This window comes from Etheostoma spectabile, unplaced genomic scaffold, assembly GCF_008692095.1.
Source record: "Etheostoma spectabile isolate EspeVRDwgs_2016 unplaced genomic scaffold, UIUC_Espe_1.0 scaffold00007120, whole genome shotgun sequence".
Taxonomy (NCBI): domain Eukaryota; kingdom Metazoa; phylum Chordata; class Actinopteri; order Perciformes; family Percidae; genus Etheostoma; species Etheostoma spectabile.
This window is the reverse complement of record NW_022603456.1, coordinates 11524-35000: the sequence shown is the minus strand read 5'-3', so window position 1 is coordinate 35000 and position 23477 is coordinate 11524. Positions and strand designations below refer to the sequence as shown.

At 45.5% G+C, this 23477-nt stretch overlaps 2 protein-coding genes across 2 annotated transcripts in view; both read left to right on the top strand.

Annotated features, from left to right (window-relative positions):
* oatx (organic anion transporter X) overlaps positions 1–597 on the top strand; it is a 26917-nt gene extending 26320 nt beyond the window's left edge. The window contains exon 16 of the mRNA XM_032508298.1: positions 1–597. This exon is cut by the window's left edge and continues 312 nt beyond it. The gene's annotated coding sequence lies outside the window, so the exon portion shown is untranslated.
* A 2011-nt stretch (positions 598–2608) lies between these two features.
* Positions 2609–18272, top strand: pwwp2a (PWWP domain containing 2A). The gene is made up of 2 exons (XM_032508297.1): positions 2609–3361; positions 14929–18272. The coding sequence occupies exons 1-2, from the start codon at positions 2721–2723 to the stop codon at positions 16607–16609; spliced, it is 2322 nt and encodes a 773-aa protein (XP_032364188.1). The 5' UTR covers positions 2609–2720; the 3' UTR covers positions 16610–18272.
* The last annotated feature ends 5205 nt before the right edge of the window (positions 18273–23477 follow it).

The window sequence follows — 23477 nt, the reverse complement described above, 5'->3', positions numbered from 1 at the left end:
ACATTTACCATATTTTAAATGAGTTTCAGTGATTAGATTCAGATGATTGATGATAGATTTATTGATAATAGATTTATTGATAATAGATTTATTGATTAGAGATTTATTGTTGATAGATTTATTGAATAGAGATTCATTGATTTATTGATGATAGATTTATTGATGATAGATTTATTGATGATAGATTTAATGATTAGAGATTTAATCTTGATATATTTATTGATGAGAGATTTATTGATTATAGATTAATTGATTAGGTGAGAGTGATAATGTGTAATCAAAGCGTGTTCAGCTGTAGAAGGAAACTTCAGTTTTATTCAGTCGGCGTCCAATAAAAGTTCTGCTGATTCAGATGATTATTCCGTCTGACAACATTATGGGATGGATCCCTACAGACAGAGAGACAACATTATGGGATGGATCCCTACAGAGAGACAACATTATGGGATGGATCCCTACAGACAGAGAGACAACATTATGGGATGGATCCCTACAGAGAGACAACATTATGGGATGGATCCCTACAGAGAGACAACATTATGGGATGGATCCCTACAGAGAGACAACATTATGGGATGGATCCTTACAGAGAGACAACATTACGGGATGGATCCCTACAGAGAGACAACATTATGGGATGGATCCTTACAGAGAGACAACATTATGGGATGGATCCCTACAGAGAGACAACATTATGGGATGGATCCCTACAGACAGAGACAACATTATGGGATGGATCCCTACAGAGAGAGAGACAACATTATGGGATGGATCCCTACAGAGAGAGAGACAACATTATGGGATGGATCCCTACAGAGATAGACAACATTATGGGATGTATCCCTACAGAGAGACAACATTATGGGATGGATCCCTACAGAGAGACAACATTATGGGATGGATCCCTACAGACAGAGACAACATTATGGGATGGATCCCTACATACAGAGAGACAACATTATGGGATGGATCCCTACAGAGAGACAACATTATGGGATGGATCCCTACAGACAGAGACAACATTATGGGATGGATCCCTACATACAGAGAGACAACATTATGGGATGGATCCCTACAGAGAGACAACATTATGGGATGGATCCCTACAGAGAGAGAGACAACATTATGGGATGGATCCCTACAGAGAGAGAGACAACATTATGGGATGGATCCCTACAGAGAGACAACATTATGGGATGGATCCCTACAGAGAGACAACATTATGGGATGGATCCCTACAGACAGAGACAACATTATGGGATGGATCCCTACAGAGAGAGAGACAACATTATGGGATGGATCCCTACAGAGAGAGAGACAACATTATGGGATGGATCCCTACAGAGATAGACAACATTATGGGATGGATCCCTACAGAGAGACAACATTATGGGATGGATCCCTACAGAGAGAGAGACAACATTATGGGATGGATCCCTACATACAGAGAGACAACATTATGGGATGGATCCCTACAGAGAGACAACATTATGGGATGGATCCCTACAGACAGAGACAACATTATGGGATGGATCCCTACATACAGAGAGACAACATTATGGGATGGATCCCTACATACAGAGAGACAACATTATGGGATGGATCCCTACAGAGAGACAACATTATGGGATGGATCCCTACAGAGAGAGAGACAACATTATGGGATGGATCCCTACAGAGAGAGACAACATTATGGGATGGATCCCTACAGAGAGACAACATTATGGGATGGATCCCTACAGAGAGACAACATTATGGGATGGATCCCTACAGAGAGACAACATTATGGGACAGATCCCTACAGAGAGACAACATTATGGGATGGATCCCTACAGAGAGACAACATTATGGGATGGATCCCTACAGAGAGAGAGACAACATTATGGGATGGATCCCTACAGAGAGACAACATTATGGGATGGATCCCTACAGAGAGACAACATTATGGGATGGATCCCTACAGAGAGACAACATTATGGGATGGATAACTCATTTATTATTGTTTTTATTATGGGATGTAAGGCGACCTTTAAGGAGCCTTTATGTATTATTATAATGAATCCATAATCAATAAGAGTCTAACACTAATAAATCTGTGAATGATATCAGAGTGCTGTTGTTTTCTGATACTACAGTAAAAGTATAATTTATCAGTTATTGACTATAACCCCAAATATCAGGGTTTACATCCTTTATTGACATTTAACCCCAAATATAAGGGTTTACATAATTTCTTGACATTATAATCCAAATCAGAATCAGAAATACTTTATTGATCCCCGAAGGGGAACTCTGTGTTGCAGTTGCACAAATAGTAGAAATATAAATAAAGAAATATAAGGAGTGTGGCTATTTACATGGTTAAAGGAATATTATGATACATTATTTACATAATTAACATTATAAGGTGTTGCAATATCAGGTTTTACATCTTTTATTGACATATTATATAAAATTACATTACGTTACATTATATTATAACCAAAATATCAGGGTTACTTCCCAGTTTTTAGATTAAATATGAACCCGGATCAGAAACAATTTCGCCCCTGGCGGTGGCCTGACGTATCACACACTCTCGCACAGCCATCCAATCAGAGAGCACGCTCCGCAGCGTCGTCTTGGAGTGGCAGTACTCCCAGCCAACGGCAGTGCGCTTGCGCAGCTGGCAGCGTCGTGGGGGCGGGGCGGGCGACGCCAGGAGAACACAGCGGAAGAAAATGGCGGCCGTGGCTGCAGAGCCAGGAGCTGCAGCGGTTCCGACAACAACAATAACCCCGGCGACGGACGACGAGGGCTCGGCCGAACCGGGCCGGACCGAGCCGGACCACCCCGCCGTGGGAGGGGGCGAGCTGGACGGGGCAGCAGCGGAGATCCCCCGGGGGGAGGGTGAAGCAGACGCGGAGCAGCGCCGCCATGTCAGGCCGGAGTCCGCGGCGGGAAAACACACCGAGGACCTGATGCAGGACCTGATCCAGACCTTCCCCACGGAGCTGGTCAGCCTGGACCGGTTCTCCCCCGGGGTCCCGGCCGACCCCCAGCTGCACAGCCCACAGTCCCCCGCCGTGTTCCTGCACTCGCTCCCGGCCGCGGAGCCCGCCGCGGAGGCCGGGCACCCGGAGCCGAGGCCCGGGACGGGGCTGTCCCTGCAGGAACCGGCGGGGCCGACGGACACCCCGGTGCACCTGGAGCCCTGTAACCTTGACTCTGAGAACCCGAACCCGGAGCTCGGGCTGCAGGATCTGAGTCCCGGATCAGAGGTCCGGGTCTCCCTGGATCACGTCATCGATGACGCGCTGGTGGTGTCGTTCCGGAGGGGGGAGAAGGTGTTTTCCGGAGTCCTGATGGACGTCTCCAGGAGGTAGTTATTATTGTTATTATTGTTATTATTATTATTATTATTATTATTGGAATGTTGCAAGAAACCCTAATCCGGGGGGCACGTGTCCCATTAAGACATATATCTATATAGATATATGTCTTAATGGGACACGTGTATGTATGTATGTATTTATATAGCTCTGGTATTGAAAGATCCATCGAGATTTCTGATTCTGATTCTGAGACGGGTATGGCTGCAGCCTGGAGCGTCCCATGTCATCCGTCCCGTCTCATGCGGAGCTGTGTCCAACGGTAAATTCAGAGGGTCAAAAATACAAAATTGCGAATAATTTTCCAGATGGAGTCACGGGTAAATTCGTGATCACGTTTGTTGCAATCAATTAAAAACGTAAAAAACTGTTAAAGTAACAATGTTCATATAGTTTGCTGATTTCTGAGTGTTATGCTTGTGTTGTTCCATATTAACGTAGATACATTTCTGAGTGTTATGCTTGTGTTGTTCCATATTAACGTTGATACATTTCTGAGTGTTATGCTTGTGTTGTTCCATATTAACGTTGATACATTTCTGAGTGTTATGCTTGTGTTGTTCCATATTAACGTGGCTACATCTGATGAAACCTGCATCAGCGACGCAGCCGACTCTGCGACTAACGGCAGGACCTCCTGAGGAGGGGTAACAAGGATCTGGTTCTGCACACAACAAGAACCAGAATACAAACATAAACATGTTACTCTTTCCAAGACGCTTTTTAATTTTATAGTCAATATATTTTTCATACTTCACTGGGACATTGCTTCAAATACAGCTGCTCATCAGCATGGCGAGAGCATTCGACTGTACAGCTCTACTGCCTCGGCCGTCGGCTCTCTGGGTCCCGGGGCAGAAAACTGTCGGGTCTCTGGGACCCGGGGAAGAATGCTGTTTGGGTCTCAGGGACCTGGTGCAGAATGCTGTCGGCTCTCTGGGACCCGGGAGGAATGCTGTCGGGTCTCTGAGACCCGGGCGGAATGCTGTCGGGTCTCTGGGTCCCGGGGCGGAATGCTGTCGGGTCTCTGGGACCAGGGGCGGAATGCTGTCGGTCTCTGGTCCCGGGGCGGAATGCTGTCGGGTCTCTGAGACCGGGGCGGAATGCTGTCGGGTCTCTGGGTCCCGGGGCGGAAAACTGTCGGGTCTCTGGGACCCGGGGAAGAATGCTGTTTGGGTCTCAGGGACCTGGTGCAGAATGCTGTCGGCTCTCTGGGACCCGGGGAGGAATGCTGTCGGGTCTCTGAGACCCGGGGCGGAATGCTGTCGGGTCTCTGGGTCCCGGGGCGGAATGCTGTCGGGTCTCTGGGACCAGGGGCGGAATGCTGTCGGGTCTCTGGGTCCCGGGGCGGAATGCTGTCGGGTCTCTGAGACCCGGGGCGGAATGCTGTCGGGTCTCTGGGTCCCGGGGCGGAATGCTGTCGGGTCTCTGGGACCCGGGGCGGAATGCTGTCGGGTCTCTGGGACCCGGGGCGGAATGCTGTCGGGTCTCTGGGACCCGGGGCGGAATGCTGTCGGCTCTCTGGGTCCCGGGGCGGAATGCTGTCGACTCTCTGGGTCCCGGGGCTGAATGCAGTTGGGTCTCTGGGACCCGGGGCAGGGTCCCGGGGCAGAATGCAGTCGGGTCTCTGGGTCCCGGGGCAGAAAACTGTTGGGTCTCTGGGACCCGGGGAAGAATGCTGTTTGGGTCTCTGGGACCTGGTGCAGAATGCTGTCGGCTCTCTGGGACCCGGGGAGGAATGCTGTTTGGGTCTCTGGGACCTGGTGCAGAATGCTGTCGGCTCTCTGGGACCCGGGGCAGAATGCTGTCGGGTCTCTGGGACCCGAGGAAGAATGCTGTCGGGTCTCTGGGACCCCGGGAAGAAAACTGTCGGGTCTCTGAGACCCGGGGCAGAATGCTGTCGGGGCAGGGTCCCGGGGCAGAATGCTGTTGGGTCTCTGGGACCCGGGGCAGAATGCTGTCGGGTCTCTGGGACCCGGGGAAGAATGCTGTTTGGGTCGCTGGGACCCGGTGCAGAATGCTGTCGGCTCTCTGGGACCCGGGGAGGAATGCTGTCGGGTCTCTGGGACCCGGGGAAGAATGCTGTCGGGTCTCTGAGACCCGGGGCAGAATGCTGTCGGGTCTCTGGGACCCGGGGCAGGGTCCCGGGGCAGAATGCTGTCAGGTCTCTGGGACCCGGGGCAGGGTCCCGGCGCAGAATGCGGTCGGGTCTCTGGGACCCGGGGCAGAATGTATTTTGTGTTGTATGAGAGGGGAAAACATTAAAACCAAACCAAATGCTTGACCTCTGTCGGGAGAGAAATTCCTTCTAAAGCTGCAACTTTGATCCAAATTTTTTGTTTCCCTAAAATTTGCATTTCTTTTAGAGACGGACATATATTTTTAATTATTAAAAAAAACAACCAATTATTTTATTCCTTAGCATGATAGTTGACGTGAGCTTTTACTTTGAAAAGTAAGAGAGATTGTATTTTATTCCAATGCAAGCTTTTATTTTGTAAAGTAGAAACCCGGGGATGGCAGAATGCCTATAATCTGCATTTATTTTATAGACGAACATATATTTAAAGTGTTTTATTCATCAGTATTATTGTCTGCATTTATCTTGTAGACCTTTTTTTTTTTAAAGTATTTTATTCATTTGTATGATTGCCGTTACTGTTAAGTTAAAAAAAATATATATATATTTTACAAGTATTTTATTCATTAGCATGATAGTTGATGCAGGCTTATTTTATTCCAGATGATAGTCTGCATTTATCTTGTCAACACAACCATAACACTCAGAAATGTATCTACGTTAATATGGAACAACACAAGCATAACACTCAGAAATGTATCCACGTTATTATGGAACAACACAAGCATAACACTCAGAAATGTATCTACGTTAATATGGAACAACACAAGCATAACACTCAGAAATCAGCAAACTATATGAACATTGTTACTTTAACAGTTTTTTACGTTTTTAATTGATTGCAACAAACGTGATCACGAATTTACCCGTGACTCCATCTGGAAAATTATTCGCGATTTCGTATTTTTGACCCTCTGAATTTACCGTTGGACACACCTCGGCATGAGAAGGGACCGCATGAGACGGGACCGATGACATGGGACGCTCCAGGCTGCAGCCAAACGCTCTTGGATCCATCAGGGAAATGTCTGTATATGTCACATAGAGACATGTCTCTTTGTGACGTGTCTCTATGTGATGTGTCTCTATGTTACGTTTTGAGCTTTAACATCTTCTTTTCTGAATCAATGTATGCTGGAAATATCTTTATGTAAAGGGAAAAGATTACAACCAGATATCAAATCAATAAGATTTATACTGCAGTACTGCTCTCAGGCATTCTGCATTGCTTTCATCTATTATACTGCAGTACTGCTCTCAGGCATTCTGCATTGCTTTCATCTATTATACTGCAGTACTGCTCTCAGGCATTCTGCATTGCTTTCATCTATTATACTGCAGTACTGCTCTCAGGCATTCTGCATTGCTTCTATTTATTTATTATATTGCAGTACTGCTCTCAGGCATTCTGCATTGCTTTCATCTATTTATTATACTGTAGTACTGCTCTCAGGCATTCTGCATTGCTTTCATCTATTATACTGTAGTACTGCTCTCAGGCATTCTGCATTGCTTTCATCTATTATATTGCAGTACTGCTCTCATGCATTCTGCATTGCTTCTATCTATTATACTGCAGTACTGGTCTCAGGCATTCTGCTTGCTTTCATCTATTTATTATACTGCAGTACTGCTCTCAGGCATTCTGCATTGCTTTCATCTATTTATTATACTGTAGTACTGCTCTCAGGCATTCTGCATTGCTTTCATCTATTTATTATATTGGAGTACTGCTCTTATGCATTCTGCATTGCTTCTATCTATTTATTATACTGCAGTACTGGTCTCAGGCATTCTGCATTGCTTTCATCTATTTATTATACTGCAGTACTGCTCTCAGGCATTCTGCATTGCTTTCATCTATTATACTGCAGTACTGCTCTCAGGCATTCTGCATTGCTTCTATCTATTATATTGCAGTACTGCTCTCAGGCATTCTGCATTGCTTTCATCTTTTTATTGTATTGCAGTAATGCTCTCAGGCATTCTGCATTGCTTTCATCTTTTTATTATATTGCAGTACTGCTCTCAGGCATTCTGCATTGCTTTCATCTATTATACTGTAGTACTGCTCTCAGGCATTCTGCATTGCTTTCATCTATTATATTGCAGTACTGCTCTCATGCATTCTGCATTGCTTCTATCTATTTATTATACTGCAGTACTGGTCTCAGGCATTCTGCATTGCTTTCATCTATTTATTATACTGCAGTACTGCTCTCAGGCATTCTGCATTGCTTTCATCTATTTATTATAGTGTAGTACTGCTCTCAGGCATTCTGCATTGCTTTCATCTATTTATTATATTGCAGTACTGCTCTCATGCATTCTGCATTGCTTCTATCTATTTATTATACTGCAGTACTGCTCTCAGGCATTCTGCATTGCTTTCATCTATTATTATACTGTAGTACTGCTCTCAGGCATTCTGCATTGCTTTCATCTATTTATTATACTGTAGTACTGCTCTCAGGCATTCTGCATTGCTTTCATCTATTATATTGCAGTACTGTTCTCATGCATTCTGCATTGCTTCTATCTATTTATTATACTGCAGTACTGCTCTCCGGCATTCTGCATTGCTTTCATCTATTTATTATACTGCAGTACTGGTCTCAGGCATTCTGCATTGCTTTCATCTATTTATTATACTGTAGTACTGCTCTCAGGCATTCTGCATTGCTTTCATCTATTATACTGCAGTACTGCTCTCAGGCATTCTGCATTGCTTTCATCTATTATACTGCAGTACTGCTCTCAGGCATTCTGCATTGCTTTCATCTATTATACTGCAGTACTGCTCTCAGGCATTCTGCATTGCTTTCATCTATTATACTGCAGTACTGCTCTCAGGCATTCTGCATTGCTTCTATCTATTTATTATATTGCAGTAATGCTCTCAGGCATTCTGCATTGCTTCTATCTATTTATTATATTGCAGTACTGCTCTCAGGCATTCTGCATTGCTTTCATCTATTTATTATACTGTAGTACTGCTCTCAGGCATTCTGCATTGCTTTCATCTATTATACTGTAGTACTGCTCTCAGGCATTCTGCATTGCTTTCATCTATTATATTGCAGTACTGCTCTCATGCATTCTGCATTGCTTCTATCTATTATACTGCAGTACTGGTCTCAGGCATTCTGCATTGCTTTCATCTATTTATTATACTGCAGTACTGCTCTCAGGCATTCTGCATTGCTTTCATCTATTTATTATACTGTAGTACTGCTCTCAGGCATTCTGCATTGCTTTCATCTATTTATTATATTGCAGTACTGCTCTCATGCATTCTGCATTGCTTCTATCTATTTATTATACTGCAGTACTGGTCTCAGGCATTCTGCATTGCTTTCATCTATTTATTATACTGCAGTACTGCTCTCAGGCATTCTGCATTGCTTTCATCTATTATACTGCAGTACTGCTCTCAGGCATTCTGCATTGCTTCTATCTATTATATTGCAGTACTGCTCTCAGGCATTCTGCATTGCTTTCATCTTTTTATTATATTGCAGTAATGCTCTCAGGCATTCTGCATTGCTTTCATCTATTTATTATATTGAAGTACTGCTCTCAGGCATTCTGCATTGCTTTCATCTATTATACTGTAGTACTGCTCTCAGGCATTCTGTATTGCTTTCATCTATTATACTGTAGTACTGCTCTCAGGCATTCTGCATTGCTTTCATCTATTATATTGCAGTACTGCTCTCATGCATTCTGCATTGCTTCTATCTATTTATTATACTGCAGTACTGGTCTCAGGCATTCTGCATTGCTTTCATCTATTTATTATACTGCAGTACTGCTCTCATGCATTCTGCATTGCTTTCATCTATTTATTATACTGTAGTACTGCTCTCAGGCATTCTGCATTGCTTTCATCTATTTATTATATTGCAGTACATGCTCTCATGCATTCTGCATTGCTTCTATCTATTATACTGCAGTACTGGTCTCAGGCATTCTGCATTGCTTTCATCTATTTATTATACTGCAGTACTGCTCTCAGGCATTCTGCATTGCTTTCATCTATTTATTATACTGTAGTACTGCTCTCAGGCATTCTGCATTGCTTTCATCTATTTATTATACTGTAGTACTGCTCTCAGGCATTCTGCATTGCTTTCATCTATTATATTGCAGTACTGCTCTCATGCATTCTGCATTGCTTCTATCTATTTATTATACTGCAGTACTGCTCTCAGGCATTCTGCATTGCTTTCATCTATTTATTATACTGCAGTACTGCTCTCAGGCATTCTGCATTGCTTTCATCTATTTATTATACTGTAGTACTGCTCTCAGGCATTCTGCATTGCTTTCATCTATTATATTGCAGTACTGCTCTCATGCATTCTGCATTGCTTCTATCTATTTATTATACTGCAGTACTGCTCTCAGGCATTCTGCATTGCTTTCATCTATTTATTATACTGCAGTACTGCTCTCAGGCATTCTGCATTGCTTTCATCTATTTATTATACTGCAGTACTGCTCTCAGGCATTCTGCATTGCTTTCATCTATTTATTATACTGTAGTACTGCTCTCAGGCATTCTGCATTGCTTTCATCTATTATATTGCAGTACTGCTCTCATGCATTCTGCATTGCTTCTATCTATTTATTATACTGCAGTACTGCTCTCAGGCATTCTGCATTGCTTTCATCTATTTATTATACTGCAGTACTGCTCTCAGGCATTCTGCATTGCTTTCATCTATTATACTGCAGTACTGCTCTCAGGCATTCTGCATTGCTTTCATCTATTATACTGCAGTACTGCTCTCAGGCATTCTGCATTGCTTTCATCTATTATACTGCAGTACTGCTCTCAGGCATTCTGCATTGCTTCTATTTATTTATTATATTGCAGTACTGCTCTCAGGCATTCTGCATTGCTTTCATCTATTTATTATACTGTAGTACTGCTCTCAGGCATTCTGCATTGCTTTCATCTATTATACTGTAGTACTGCTCTCAGGCATTCTGCATTGCTTTCATCTATTATATTGCAGTACTGCTCTCATGCATTCTGCATTGCTTCTATCTATTATACTGCAGTACTGGTCTCAGGCATTCTGCATTGCTTTCATCTATTTATTATACTGCAGTACTGCTCTCAGGCATTCTGCATTGCTTTCATCTATTTATTATACTGTAGTACTGCTCTCAGGCATTCTGCATTGCTTTCATCTATTTATTATATTGGAGTACTGCTCTTATGCATTCTGCATTGCTTCTATCTATTTATTATATTGGAGTACTGCTCTTATGCATTCTGCATTGCTTCTATCTATTTATTATACTGCAGTACTGGTCTCAGGCATTCTGCATTGCTTTCATCTATTTATTATACTGCAGTACTGCTCTCAGGCATTCTGCATTGCTTTCATCTATTATACTGCAGTACTGCTCTCAGGCATTCTGCATTGCTTCTATCTATTATATTGCAGTACTGCTCTCAGGCATTCTGCATTGCTTTCATCTTTTTATTGTATTGCAGTAATGCTCTCAGGCATTCTGCATTGCTTTCATCTTTTTATTATATTGCAGTACTGCTCTCAGGCATTCTGCATTGCTTTCATCTATTATACTGTAGTACTGCTCTCAGGCATTCTGCATTGCTTTCATCTATTATATTGCAGTACTGCTCTCATGCATTCTGCATTGCTTCTATCTATTTATTATACTGCAGTACTGGTCTCAGGCATTCTGCATTGCTTTCATCTATTTATTATACTGCAGTACTGCTCTCAGGCATTCTGCATTGCTTTCATCTATTTATTATAGTGTAGTACTGCTCTCAGGCATTCTGCATTGCTTTCATCTATTTATTATATTGCAGTACTGCTCTCATGCATTCTGCATTGCTTCTATCTATTTATTATACTGCAGTACTGCTCTCAGGCATTCTGCATTGCTTTCATCTATTTATTATACTGTAGTACTGCTCTCAGGCATTCTGCATTGCTTTCATCTATTTATTATACTGTAGTACTGCTCTCAGGCATTCTGCATTGCTTTCATCTATTATATTGCAGTACTGTTCTCATGCATTCTGCATTGCTTCTATCTATTTATTATACTGCAGTACTGCTCTCCGGCATTCTGCATTGCTTTCATCTATTTATTATACTGCAGTACTGGTCTCAGGCATTCTGCATTGCTTTCATCTATTATACTGTAGTACTGCTCTCAGGCATTCTGCATTGCTTTCATCTATTATATTGCAGTACTGCTCTCATGCATTCTGCATTGCTTCTATCTATTTATTATACTGCAGTACTGGTCTCAGGCATTCTGCATTGCTTTCATCTATTTATTATACTGCAGTACTGCTCTCAGGCATTCTGCATTGCTTTCATCTATTTATTATAGTGTAGTACTGCTCTCAGGCATTCTGCATTGCTTTCATCTATTTATTATATTGCAGTACTGCTCTCATGCATTCTGCATTGCTTCTATCTATTTATTATACTGCAGTACTGCTCTCAGGCATTCTGCATTGCTTTCATCTATTTATTATACTGTAGTACTGCTCTCAGGCATTCTGCATTGCTTTCATCTATTTATTATACTGTAGTACTGCTCTCAGGCATTCTGCATTGCTTTCATCTATTATATTGCAGTACTGTTCTCATGCATTCTGCATTGCTTCTATCTATTTATTATACTGCAGTACTGCTCTCCGGCATTCTGCATTGCTTTCATCTATTTATTATACTGCAGTACTGGTCTCAGGCATTCTGCATTGCTTTCATCTATTTATTATACTGTAGTACTGCTCTCAGGCATTCTGCATTGCTTTCATCTATTATACTGCAGTACTGCTCTCAGGCATTCTGCATTGCTTTCATCTATTATACTGCAGTACTGCTCTCAGGCATTCTGCATTGCTTTCATCTATTATACTGCAGTACTGCTCTCAGGCATTCTGCATTGCTTTCATCTATTATACTGCAGTACTGCTCTCAGGCATTCTGCATTGCTTCTATCTATTTATTATATTGCAGTACTGCTCTCAGGCATTCTGCATTGCTTTCATCTATTATACTGCAGTACTGCTCTCAGGCATTCTGCATTGCTTTCATCTATTATACTGCAGTACTGCTCTCAGGCATTCTGCATTGCTTCTATCTATTTATTATATTGCAGTAATGCTCTCAGGCATTCTGCATTGCTTCTATCTATTTATTATATTGCAGTACTGCTCTCAGGCATTCTGCATTGCTTTCATCTATTTATTATACTGTAGTACTGCTCTCAGGCATTCTGCATTGCTTTCATCTATTATACTGTAGTACTGCTCTCAGGCATTCTGCATTGCTTTCATCTATTATATTGCAGTACTGCTCTCATGCATTCTGCATTGCTTCTATCTATTATACTGCAGTACTGGTCTCAGGCATTCTGCATTGCTTTCATCTATTTATTATACTGCAGTACTGCTCTCAGGCATTCTGCATTGCTTTCATCTATTTATTATACTGTAGTACTGCTCTCAGGCATTCTGCATTGCTTTCATCTATTTATTATATTGCAGTACTGCTCTCATGCATTCTGCATTGCTTCTATCTATTTATTATACTGCAGTACTGGTCTCAGGCATTCTGCATTGCTTTCATCTATTTATTATACTGCAGTACTGCTCTCAGGCATTCTGCATTGCTTTCATCTATTATACTGCAGTACTGCTCTCAGGCATTCTGCATTGCTTCTATCTATTATATTGCAGTACTGCTCTCAGGCATTCTGCATTGCTTTCATCTTTTTATTATATTGCAGTAATGCTCTCAGGCATTCTGCATTGCTTTCATCTATTTATTATATTGCAGTACTGCTCTCAGGCATTCTGCATTGCTTTCATCTATTATACTGTAGTACTGCTCTCAGGCATTCTGTATTGCTTTCATCTATTATACTGTAGTACTGCTCTCAGGCATTCTGCATTGCTTTCATCTATTATATTGCAGTACTGCTCTCATGCATTCTGCATTGCTTCTATCTATTTATTATACTGCAGTACTGGTCTCAGGCATTCTGCATTGCTTTCATCTATTTATTATACTGCAGTACTGCTCTCATGCATTCTGCATTGCTTTCATCTATTTATTATACTGTAGTACTGCTCTCAGGCATTCTGCATTGCTTTCATCTATTTATTATATTGCAGTACATGCTCTCATGCATTCTGCATTGCTTCTATCTATTTATTATACTGCAGTACTGGTCTCAGGCATTCTGCATTGCTTTCATCTATTTATTATACTGCAGTACTGCTCTCAGGCATTCTGCATTGCTTTCATCTATTTATTATACTGTAGTACTGCTCTCAGGCATTCTGCATTGCTTTCATCTATTTATTATACTGTAGTACTGCTCTCAGGCATTCTGCATTGCTTTCATCTATTATATTGCAGTACTGCTCTCATGCATTCTGCATTGCTTCTATCTATTTATTATACTGCAGTACTGCTCTCAGGCATTCTGCATTGCTTTCATCTATTTATTATACTGCAGTACTGCTCTCAGGCATTCTGCATTGCTTTCATCTATTTATTATACTGTAGTACTGCTCTCAGGCATTCTGCATTGCTTTCATCTATTATATTGCAGTACTGCTCTCATGCATTCTGCATTGCTTCTATCTATTTATTATACTGCAGTACTGCTCTCAGGCATTCTGCATTGCTTTCATCTATTTATTATACTGCAGTACTGCTCTCAGGCATTCTGCATTGCTTTCATCTATTTATTATACTGCAGTACTGCTCTCAGGCATTCTGCATTGCTTTCATCTATTTATTATACTGTAGTACTGCTCTCAGGCATTCTGCATTGCTTTCATCTATTATATTGCAGTACTGCTCTCATGCATTCTGCATTGCTTCTATCTATTTATTATACTGCAGTACTGCTCTCAGGCATTCTGCATTGCTTTCATCTATTTATTATACTGCAGTACTGCTCTCAGGCATTCTGCATTGCTTTCATCTATTTATTATATTGCAGTAATGGTAACATTAGACTAGTTTACTGTAGAATGAAAGAGAGAAATACGTGACTAACGTGTGTGTGTCTTTTTTTGTGTCTTTTTTGTGTGTGTGTGTGTGTGTGTGTGTGTGTGTGTGTGTGTTTCTCATTCTCTCTGTGTGTATGTGTGTGTGTGCATGTGTGTGTGTCTGTGTTTGTGTGTATGTGTGTGTGTGTGTGTGTGTGTGGATGTGTGTGTCTGTGTGTGTGTGTGGATGTGTATGTGTGTGTCTGTGTCTGTGTCTGTGTGTGTGTGTGTGTGTGTGTGTGTGTGTCTGTGTGTATATGTGTATATGTGTGTGTGTGTCTGTGTCTGTGTGTATATGTGTATATGTGTGTGTGTGTCTGTGTGTGTCTGTGTCTGTGTGTGTGTAGGTTTGGACCGTATGGTATCCCCATCACCGTGTTTCCCCGGCGTGATGACGGGCGCTGCCCACCGATGGCGCTGCCTCCGCTAGGCGACATCGACCCGTCCATCAAACAGGAAGTGGTCAGCGCGTCCCCGCCCCCGCAGCCCTGGACGTCTAAACCTCCGCCGCTGTTCCAGGAGGGGGCGCCCTACCCCCCCCCCCTGTTCCTGCGGGACACGTACCACCAGGCCGTCCCGCAGCCGCTGCCGCGCAAGATCAAGCGTCCGAAGCGGCGCTACCGCTGCGAGGAGCCGACCTCCATTATGAACGCCATCAAGCTCCGCCCCCGCCAGGTGCTCTGTGACAAGTGCAAGGCCGCGGTGGCGCCCGGCGCCCACCGGGAGGCGCGGCGAGGGGAGGATGCGCTTCGGCGCCGCCGAGCGGCCGAGGCGCCGCTGAACTCTGAGCTCAAACGGCTGAGAAGTGACGACCGGGGCGGGCGTCCGGCGGTGGACAGACGCCCGTCGTCAGGGATACGTGTGACATCATCGTCCTCCCCCCGCCGCGTCTTGAGGGGCGTGGCCTCGTCCTCGCCGGCACCGTCCGGCCGACTCTGTTTGAAGCTCGGTGCCCAGAAGGTTCTGGAGAACCAGCGCTCCAACGCTCGCCACCGCCTCAGCAAGCTGCCGGCCGCCGCCCCAACGATACCGCCGCCGGCGCGCCGGCCTAGGGACCCGGCCCCCCCGGCCCAGACCCAGACCCAGATTCCGGGTCCTGACGGCGGTCGGGCGGTAACCCGCGCCGCAGCCCTGCAGAGCCGCCACCAGAAGGTCCACTTCACTCGCCGCCTGCAGGCGGCGGCGCCCACCGGCTCGCCGCTGCCTCCTCGAATGCGCCTGAAACCTCAAAGGTATCGAACCGACGACAGCCAGGCGCCCCCCCCCTCGCCCTCGCCCTCCCCCCCCAAACACAGCGCTCGCAGCTCGCCTTCCAAACCCGCTGTAAGCCCTGCCCCCTCAGCCACTTTGAACCCTGACCCCCCCTCAACCCCACCCGCTCCTCTGAGAACCACCTCCTGTGTTTCCGTGGAGACACAGGAGGGCCCGCCCCCTCAGGACGATGCGGAGCGAGAGGCGGAGTCTCCTCCCCCGTGCTCCGTCCAATCAGAGAGCAGCTCAGAGACCTTTGGCCCCGCCCCTCCTGGAGACCAACCCTCGCCCACCACCCCGCCCCCCTCCTCTCCGCCCCCCACCGGCGAGGACGAGGAGGAGGAGAAGGAGGAGAAGCGGCGCCGTAAGTCTTCTTCTTCTTCGTCCTCCTCCTCCTCCTCGTCCTCCCGGTCCTCCGTGTTCTCCAAGTCGGTGTCGAAGGCGGCGCTGCCAGACGGCCGCACCGTGTGCGCCGGCGACATTGTGTGGGCCAAGATCTACGGCTTCCCGTGGTGGCCGGCGCGCGTGCTGGGCATCACGGTGTCGCGGCGCGGCACGGCGGCGTTAGCGGTGCAGGAGGCGCGGGTGTCGTGGTTTGGCTCGCCCACCACGTCCTTCCTGCCGCTCGCCCAGCTGGCGCCGTTCCTGGAGAGCTTCCAGTCGCGCTTCGACCGCAAGAGGAAGGGGCCGTACCGCCGCGCCATCGCCGAGGCCGCCAGCGCCGCCAAGCAGCTCACGCCCGAGGTCCGAGCGCTGCTCACGCAGTTTGAGACGTAGCACTGGCCCCTCAGACCCCCCCGAACAGACCACGCCCCAGCAGATGCCCCGCCCCCTCAGAACAGACCACACCAAGCAGATTCACCGCCCCCAGAACCCTTCAAACAGACCACGCCCCCAGCAGATGCCCTGCCCTATCAGACCCCTCTCAGACCACGCCCCCAGCATATGCCCCGCCCCTTTAGACTGGTTCCTGTTTGAGACTGACACACAAACGCTGCTTTCTGTTTTTCTTGTTTAGACTGTGGGCGGGGCTTCAGATGGGCAGTGGGTCGGGCTTCTCTTTGCAGGCCCCTCCCCCTGTCTTCACAGAGGTCCTCAGTTTCAGTGTCACACCCTGATGGCCCCGCCATGACGGTGTCTGCCGTCGCCATGGTGGTGTGATCTCCGCCGGCGGTCAGCCTTTTAAGGGGTAAATGATGTCACAGTGATGTCATCAGACTACAGTGTGTATCAGGCAGGGGGGCTCTCTCCTGGTGCATCATGGGAAATGTAGGATCAGACCAGCGTTTCTGGACTAAAAGTCTGTTCTGTTTCTTTGAGAGTAAGATCCAGCCTGCTGATTGGCTGACTAATACATCACGATGATGAAACACTAATTAAGATCCAGAAGCTAAGCTAACCGTTGCCGTAGCGATCCGTTGATCCGTTCTCAGCGCCCCGGCAGCGGTGGCGTGAAACGCGTGTCACTTCCTGTTGCGCTGCCTCCTCCCAGTTCCACTGACAGTTTAGTTTCCGTTCACAAAACTGTGAAACGAAATGTTGTCCAAACTGAGGCCGGGGTTCCAAACATGGGCCAGAGCAGAGCCGCAGGGGGCCACAGCGGATCAGCTGATGCGTCACGTGTTCCCTTATTGGTCCTCGTAGTTTGATCCTCAGAGCCAATCACATCTGATCAGAATAAAAATGTATTATTAATTTGAACCCTTGTGTCGTCCTCCCAGGTTAAAATGAAAATTAACAATTCGTTGACGCTTTTTTCAACATTTTCTTCATTTTTGTACCTCTACCATCAGTCTGCGTCCCTCTAACACGACACATCACCCCAGGTTTACAGGTCTCTACCGTCAGTCTGCGTCCCTCTAACACGACACATCACCCCAGGTTTACAGGTCTCTACCGTCAGTCTGCGTCCCTCTAACACGACACATCACCACAGGTTTACACGGTTATTTTTTCAAATTCATGGTCAAGAATCCTCGTTTATATGAAATTAGATAATTTTTTTGTCTAGTGTCAAAAACACCCGAAATTCAGTAAAGTAGTAAGCTGATCCTTCAGCGTTACATGGAACCAGCCGTGGAATATTTGGACAATTTGGATGAAAGAATCCCAGATTCCTGATGTAGAGACTTTTAAACCGGGTCAGATTTAACCCGGGAACACAGCAGGGTTAAAGACGTCTTACTCGCTCCGTGGTTGGTCCCCGAGCCTCAGTTCAGACATGATGATGATGGTGGTGGTGGTGATGATGATGGGGATGATGATGAAGGTATTGTAGTTCCAGACTCTTTTTACCGTCTGTTTGCAGATCAGAGATCCTGAACTAAGACCTGTTGGGACAAAATAACGGAAACACAACAATCTGAATCTGAGATGCGACTGTATGTTTTTTCCTTCTCTCTGATGTTTTGAATCTATTAAAAAACTGTCAAACTTCTCATTCTTCTTCTGTGGTGATTTTACTTTAGCATCACGGCCGGGGTTCAAAAGCAGCTCCGTCTCCCTCTGAACGCCGCAAAATCAGCTGTGTCCCTCGCCAGAAACATGCCGCGGTGATCTGTAGAGTGAACATTCACCGTTGTTTGGCTGCTTGACCAAAATGTTCATTCTGAACCCGGCAGCTCGCTAGCAGATCGCTAGCAGATCGCTAGCAGATCGCTAGCAGCTCACTAGCAGCAGCTCGCTAGCAGATCGCTAGCAGATCGCTAGCAGATCGCTAGCAGCTCACTAGCAGCTCACTAGCAGCAGCTCACTAGCAGATCGCTAGCAGCTCACTAGCAGATCGCTTGCAGCTCGCTAGCAGCTCACTAGCAGCTCACTAGCAGCTCACTAGCAGATCACTGGCAGCTCACTAGCAGCTCACTAGCAGATCACTGGCAGCTCACTAGCAGATCACTGGCAGCTCGCTGGTGGCAGTTTGCTGGCGGCAGCTCAGTCAGGTTTTCTCACCTGCAAACAGATGTTAACGGCTATCAGAGACGTTTTTACCTGAAACCCTCTGACCAGTCCAGTAATGAATGGTTTCTAACGTGTTGCAGGTTTTAGGCGAAAACATCTCTGATAACCAGACGCCAGCGGAGAAAAGAGTCCGTCTCCAGCAGCTCGCCATGCAGGTGCGTTATAACCTCTGCTCCCTCTGGAGGTCCAGAGGGGGACGTCCAACAAGAGCTCAGAGGGACAAGGCCTCCTCCTGGACGTCCAATAAGAGCTCAGAGGGCCGCGGCCGCTTCCTGTTCTGATGCCCATCTTATAATAAGAACTGACTAAACACTTGCTAATGCTGAGCGGTGTGTCTGTAGCTATGTTATGTTATATCTATAACATATAATCTCGACTCAAAGGAAATGCGTTGGTCTCATCAGATTTTATCTTGAGGATTTTCTTCTTCTGTGATAAACGCTGATGGAAACCTGATCTGCTGAATAAATAATGAGTTGATTAAGTTTTACGTCATTTTATGGTTGCAACCCGCCACAAAACGCAGAAGAAGAAGTTGTAGTTAATGTCCCCCAGTATTTCCTCTCTGTCTCACACCTGAGGGCGGGGGCAACAAAGACAGATGGTCGTGGACGGACGAGGAGACGGGAGACTTTCTGGATTTAATTTCTCAGGAACTCGTGAAGGAAATGGCCGACAGAGGTTAGAACAAGCCGTGGGATGTTCTGCGGAGACAATGGAAGATGCTCAGACAGAGAGACATGTCTAAAAAAAAAAGAGTCTCGCATACGTGCTGATAGCGTCGTTTTCTTTTTATAGCTCGATATGTCGCTATCAGCTGGAACATGAGCTCTATGGAGCCTGTCCCATATTGATCATGTGATGTTGTCCCATATTGATCATGTGATGTGAGACTCTTTTTTTGAGACATGTCTCTCTGTTTGAGTGTCTTCCATTGACTCCGCAGGACGTCACACGGCTTGTTCTAACCTTTGTCGGCCATTTCCTTCACGAGTTCCTGATTAATTAAATCCAGAAAGTCTCTCGTCTCCTCGTCCGTCCACTTCCATCTGTGTCAGTGGCATGTTCAGGGGAGGGGACTAGCGTGTCAGTGGCATGTTCAGGGGAGGGGACTAGCGTGTCAGTGGCATGTTCAGGGGAGGGGACTAGCGTGTCAGTGGCATGTTCAGGGGAGGGACTAGCGTGTCAGTGGCATGTTCAGGGGAGGGGACTAGCGTGTCAGTGGCATGTTCAGGGGAGGGGACTAGCGTGTCAGTGGCATGTTGAGGGGAGGGGACTAGCGTGTCAGTGGCATGTTGAGGGGAGGGGACTAGCGTGTCAGTGGCATGTTCAGGGGAGGGGACTAGCGTGTCAGTGGCATGTTCAGGGGAGGGGACTAGCGTGTCAGTGGCATGTTCAGGGAGGGGACTAGCGTGTCAGTGGCATGTTCAGGGGAGGGGACTAACGTGTCAGTGGCATGTTCAGGGGAGGGGACTAGCGTGTCAGTGGCATGTTTAGGGAGGGGACTAGCGTGTCAGTGGCATGTTTAGGGGAGGGGACTAGCGTGTCAGTGGCATGTTGAGGGGAGGGGACTAGCGTGTCAGTGGCATGTTCAGAGGAAGGGACTAGCGTGTCAGTGGCATGTTCAGGGGAGGGGACTAGCGTGTCAGTGGCATGTTCAGGGGAAGGGACTAGCGTGTCAGTAGCATGTTCAGGAGAAGGGACTTGCGTGTCAGTAGCATGTTAGGGGAAGGGACTAGCGGGTCAGTAGCATGTTCAGTGGTGTGTCAAGTAACATGCTAGTTAACATTAACATAGGCACAGGCCAATTACTGCTAACTAACATTCTAGTTAACATTTGTGGTTATGACACAATCATTAGCCTATTTTTATAAAAAAACGTCTGCTACAGAGCCATAACGTGAGCTACAAGGTAATGGAGCCTTTTATACATTGTCGTGTTTCTTTAGAAATAAACAACGGACAAATAGAGTCTTTAAATGATTCAGAAGTTATTTGCTGTCAAAGTGACGTACAAATGAATGGGAGTCAATGGGATTCTAATGGCAGGGGATGGCTTGTTAGCAACAAAACAAATGGGAGTCAATGGGATGCTAATGGAAGGTGATGGCTTGTTAGCAACAAAACAAATGGGAGTCAATGGGATGCTAATGGAAGGTGATGGCTTGGTCTAGGACAGTTAGCCTTCAACAGTAAATGTAAACAGGAAGTGACCTCACGGAAAAGTGACATCTATGTGTTTGTGTGTGTAACTGATGACATCATCAGTGTAAGTGATGACATCATCTCTCTGTGTCTCCGCAGTGCTCCGACTCTGAACAGCTGCTAACGGGAGAGTCCTGCGCTGTGATAGGCTGAGAGGAATGTCAACAATTATTTATATTTACAGCGACGTATCTCCATGGATACCAGACTGATGACATCATGTTTTACTTTGCGTCGTCCAATCACTAATCAGTTCATTAATCAATCACTGTTACACACACTTACTGCTGCACTTGAACGCACCGTCTCCGGCGTCGGGAGGATGATTGGTTGTGGATTATTAAGCAGGTGTACAGGTGTGTTCTGGCTCTTCCCACCGAGGGGTTGGGCTAACCAATCAGCTGCTCCGCCTGCATACAGTTGAGTTCTGGCTCTTCCCACCGAGGGATGGGGCTAACCAATCAGCTGCTCCGCCTGCATACACCTGAGCTTTGTCTCTTCCAACCAGGTTCGGGGTTAACCAATCAGCTGCTGCAGTGGAAACGTCCGAGTCTCTACACCTGAGATCCTTGTAGATCTGAACTGGACTGAACCTGGGTTTACCGGGGTTCTGAAGGTTTATTTTAAGGTTTGAAATCTCAGTCCTTTATCACTTTTTATTTCTCTTATTATGCAACTCTGTGACTACAGATGTAGAAAAACTATTATTATTATTATTCAGTGCTCCGAGTGCTGGGTTGGGGCTAACGAATCAGCTGCTGCCCATACTTATTATTATTCTTCCGCCAGATTTTTGTCCCATTACTAGTCCCGGAGCGTTGCCAACACGCGCACACACAAGACATCAAAACGTGTGTAATGATCGGGAATGGCGGGCTATGACTTTTCTAAGAGATTTGCCGTGCGGTTTTACCGAAATCAGCAAACAAGCGGTGAAAAACTTCTCATTGACTTGAATGGGAAATGTTCAGGAAATTTCTCAACATCACTCCAAACCCCCCCTCTTTGGGACCTTGCTGTACCCCCCCCCCTCTTTGGGACCTTGCTGTACCCCCCCCCCCTCTTTGGGACCTTGCTGTACCCCCCCCCCCCCCCCCTCTTTGGGACCTTGCTGTATTGCCAGACTTTAACGTAGAAACATGATTAAAAGTTTAAACTGAAGACAAGACTTTGGTGTTTATTGGGCTGAATGGGCGTTCAGATATCTATTATATTATATTATATTATATTATATTATAATATATTCAGATATCAAGCACGGGTTCTCCAGAATCCCAGTTTACGTATGGTCCTGTTTTCAGACGGCTGTATGTGGTGGATGATGATTAAAACATCATCTTGGTTCTCTCTCTATAACTTGGTCCCACTCCAACAATTCTAATTTGTCATGGACAATTTATACATCAAAACGTAGGTATTCTTGTTTAGTTTCAGCCAATGTGCTGTATGCGATATGAATTATGTTTTTTGCTCAGCAACGTTTCAAATGACAAGAGTTCCCGATCTTCCCCCATCCACGGCCATGTTAAACATCGTCACCATTTCTGAGCAGAAAAGTAGAGCGAAGCACTTTTTTTACATCGCTGATACACCCACATTTATAAGTTAATCCACATAAATTTATATCAAATCGTTCACAAAGGCCTTCTGGTGCCCACGAGAACCTTATTTTATTGATAGCTAGTAGCCCTTTGATGATATGATCATTTGTTTGAGAGCTTGTTCAGTGTCTGAATAGCTGGTAACAGCAGGTGACAGGTGCATCGTTAACTGATTACAGATCAAAGAGATGACATCACAGAGATCAAAGGCTTCCTATTAGTCCTTAGTAACCAGGCAACCATACTCTGTACGTCTGTCTGTCAACATCTATCTGTCTCCCTCTCTCTCAGACACACACACACACACACACACACACACACCACACACACACACACACACACACACACACACACACGTCCTAACGTCTTAAATAGGTTTTAAAAAGTTATATCTCTGAAGGGTTAAGACACTTAATATATTTTGTTAAGTTTTATTGCTATTTGCATGTGCACCAAGTAGGAGGCTCACTGATAACATTTCTGCGGAATTTTCTAGTTATTATTATTATTATTATTATTATATTGTGTGTAAGTGCAGGTGATCAATGCAATAAAAGGCTGCATGTACCAACCAGTCTGGTTTACTCTGCGAGAGATGGTGGGTTAGTTAGTCTAGTTTATTACAGGGTTAGGGTTTAGTTAGTCTAGTTTATTACAGGGTTAGGGTTATATATATATATATATATGTGTGTGTGTGTATGTACGGTGGTCCCAGCTCTTTTCAGGTCCTGGACCAGCTCCTCCCGTGTAGTTCTGGGCTGGTTTCTCACCTTTCTTAGGATCACTGAGACCCCCCGAGGTGAGATCCTGCATGGAGCCCCAGTCCGAGGGAGATGGACAGTCATGTTTAGCTTCTTCCATTTTCTAATGATTTCTCCAAC